The 3,690-nt window shown below is 37.6% G+C and overlaps 1 protein-coding gene across 1 annotated transcript; it reads right to left on the bottom strand.

Annotated features, from left to right (window-relative positions):
- On the bottom strand, positions 1-960 carry LOC148012537 (uncharacterized). The gene has a single exon (XM_087669165.1). It carries the CDS (start codon positions 958-960, stop codon positions 1-3), a length of 960 nt encoding a protein of 319 aa, XP_087525291.1.
- Positions 961-3,690: the final 2,730 nt, after the last annotated feature.

The raw sequence follows: 3,690 nt of genomic DNA, 5'->3' as shown, positions 1-3,690 counted from the left end.
CTATGACGACACATATCCAGCAACTTTACCAAACAACTCCTTTTTCACTATCGACTGCATCATGTCCTTATGTTTCAAATGAAAAACTCTAGCAGTTAAATCTGGTCGATCATGTGCAGTTTGACCAGGCAACAAAGCATCTGTAATTTCAGACCACTTAGGATTGCATGCCATGGTGATAAACAAATCAGGTTTGCCTTTGCTACGCACAATTGCCATAGCATCTTGATATAATTGGTACATGAATCTTGGTCCATCTGTAAAGCTAGATGGCAATACTATTCTCTTGCCCACACCAATCCCAACGATATTAGTATCAACTACATCTAAACCATTGACCATGTCAGCCAATCCCCTATACATTTCAACTCGCAATGTTGCTTGATTACGACGACACCAAGCCAATCTACATTGTTCAATGCTACAATAAGCATCGACAATGTATTGTTGTAGCAAGCGACCACCACGCAAAAGACATGCATTAGTATCATCTCGAATCTGAAGTCGAAAAGCGTAATACTGCATTTGAGTGACACAATCTTTATTTGCAAGATTATTGGCATTAATGTGAGCATCCATAAATGCATATGGAACTTTAGTATGCCATCCATCCTCTCCATTTGGAAAAATAAGAACATATAACAGTGGCATATATGCCTTGTGTAAGTTAGAAATATAAATCAAATGGCCTTGTCGTGTGCGAACTTGAATGATACGATGATCAAGTGTATCATCATCACCTTGTCCAGGCATGATCACAGCAACCTCACTTGCAGTGGGAACTGAATATCGTCTAGAGGTGGATCGATTTTGAAAAATGGACATTCTTATTTCTACTGATGGATTGCGTTGCAAGCTTGCACCAACTGCTATAAAGGCCTGTGCATAAGCATTGTGATCATGCATCATTTGTTGAAGCTCTTGTAGTAAGTCTGGTAAAAGCCTAGGTAAAACCCCCATGCGATTCAATAACTCATGATTAGTGTCATAAATATAAAGTTGTGCAAACTTTGGTATTTGTTGTCCATTCTCACTTGGCAATAGGGAACCTATTCAGTGATATATTGTTCCATGAACTCGAAAAGTATAACCATTTCCATTTTGAGGCAAAAGCTCATCAATTTTTGCACCCATTGAAACAAAAGCCAATGTGCTATTATAAGCATGTATATTTTTCTTGAACTCCCTACTTTGTGGATGTGTGCCATCAAGCAAATTACATAGAGGTTGTGATGGCTACTGTAGAGGTGGTAAAATTACTTTCCTTTCTCTACAACAATGCTTTCCAATCGAAATTGTACGCATTGTTTTAGTTTCACCATGCCACAACTTAGCCATGCAATGGTGACAAACATTGCAAAGGGTACCAATTGCATGCAAATTTGGTTTTTGGAAGAGCAAAATTGTTACTGATGGATGAATATCCAAATTAGGTGGCATGTCATGGAGAATTGAACAAAATCCACCATTTTGAGGTAGAAATATAGGAGCTTGAATCCTATACTGGTCATGTACCATCTCAGTACTTGCACCTGCATTATGGATAGCTTCATTCTCTTCTTGAATAATGTGAGGCAATTGAACATCTAAGGACAGTAATGGTGCACTAGGAATTTAAGCACTTCTATCAATTGTATTTGTTGTAGTGCGATGCAATTGTTGTAATTGCGTTCTTGCTCTTGCCTTGTGTCTAGATTCAGCTCTAGTAGCATCAAGCATTTGCCTACAATTTCTTAATCCACCATCTGGATTATTTGTGTTTCCATTTCTTTGTCGACTTGTGCTACGTACCCCCACTCCGAAGGGTAGTAATTCATGGTTACTTCCAACGGCAACAATGGTGCAACTGGAATTTGGACACTTGTAGCTTGGATGCCATTGTATCTATCTCTATCTATGGTAGCATGATGCAGTTGTTGTAATTCTGTTCTAACTCTTGCCATGTGCATACGTTCAGCTCTTGTAACATTAAGCATTTGGCTACGCACACTCAAGCCACCATTAGGATTGTATTGTCGAGTTGTAGTAGACATCTGAACCTGAAAGGATGCCAAATCATGAGTAGCAGAGCAAGATGCAGGGCGAAATTGATTGGTTTGATATAGCTGATTTGGGATTTGAACATCCATATTGTTTCCATTTGCATGATGTTGTTCATACATATCTCTTGCATGGTCACAAACATGTAATTCAGTCCTAACTCTTGCAACGCGCCTACATTTATGTCTAGTAAATTTGAGCATTTCCCTACGTGCACGTAATACACGATCTCTAGGCACAGAATGTGTTGGAAGTACCATTGTCGAGAAAAATCTGAGATAACAAGAAAAATGTACTTTGATATTAGTATTTACAAATGCGATGTTTTTTGAAACGTTATTATAGTCTATACTATGATAAATATTATAATTTCACATAGGGAGCAATGTAATCTCACATAGGCAAGAATATAAATTGAAATAGCATATTACATCATGGTCGTGAGGGATACATAAGTCCAAATCACATGAAATCTCTCAAACCCAGCAATAGAATGACATATCTATTGGAGAATTTGTCCAAAAAGTCTTGAAGGAATTAGATATGTTAAGAGAACTATGCATTGGACGATGAACTTGTATGACGATTCACACCAAAGTTCTGGCAGAAGGAGATTGAAGCTCTTTGAAGTTTGATTAAACTCTTCATTTGCTTCTTAAGTGTATCCAACCAATGCATGAGCTTTAGGGATACAGCACAATTGTTGTGTCATTTGACATGTTTGAGGGCATATCAAACTGACTTCGTCCTTGCCATGCCTTAGATTTTACAGACATTCATCCGTGCTTTGAGAATGCACGAAACAATGTCTGGTATAGGAACATTGCTTCTTGCATCAGGTGTTTAAGCACACTCCATATGGTCATCGTTATACAACGTATATTTAGAGAGAGAGAGAGAGAGAGAGAGAGAGAGAACATTTTTTAAAAGTAATTGCATACTTTTATGACCTAGGCGTACTAAAATTTCTTCCTATCTCTTAGGGAAGACTTTAGCAAAGATATACCTCAAGATAAATTTGTTCTAAACACTATTTCAATATAAAATTTGAAGATTATAACATCACATAAGCAACAATATAATCTTATATATGCAAGAATATAAATTGAAAGAGCATATTATGTCATTATCATGGGGGATACAAAAGTTCAAATCACATGAAAATTCTCAAACCCAACAATAGAATGACATATCTATCGGAGGATCCGACAAAAAGTTATTGAAATCCTTAGATATGCTAAGAGAACTATGCATTGGATGATGAACTGATGCGATGATTCAATAGGTTCAACATTGTAGAGAACCTATTGAGGCAAACTTTTAGAGATGTGACATGCACATCGAGGCAAATGCTCTCATGTGCAAGCACGCTTGCATTCTTTTGAGCCAGTAATTCACACACTCCATCCTCTATACGATTATTGCTCTTAGCAAGGTCTCACAGCTTTTCTGCATGGTCTTCCAAAGCACACCATGGCTAGTGCTTGCGAACCAACTCATAGATTTCTCCTATATAGCCCTTTATTTCATCTATCTCGTCTTGCAAAATTATCCCATCAGCCAAGCCTCCTTCATATTTTTCTACCAGGATTTTTTCGATCCTTTGAAGGTGATCACCAAAGTTTTGACAGAAGGAGTTCGAAGCTCTTT

Source organism: Lygodium microphyllum, chromosome 27, assembly GCF_053477565.2.
Source record: "Lygodium microphyllum isolate KBCC chromosome 27, Lygodium_microphyllum_v1.1.10, whole genome shotgun sequence".
Taxonomy (NCBI): domain Eukaryota; kingdom Viridiplantae; phylum Streptophyta; class Polypodiopsida; order Schizaeales; family Lygodiaceae; genus Lygodium; species Lygodium microphyllum.
Note: the sequence above shows the minus strand (reverse complement) of the source record. Positions and strands in the feature narration are given on the sequence as shown.

Coding starts and splice junctions, on each gene's coding strand:
- LOC148012537 (XM_087669165.1), bottom strand. CDS start 960: ATGGGGGTTTTACCTAGGCTTTTACCAGACTTACTACAAGAGCTTCAA.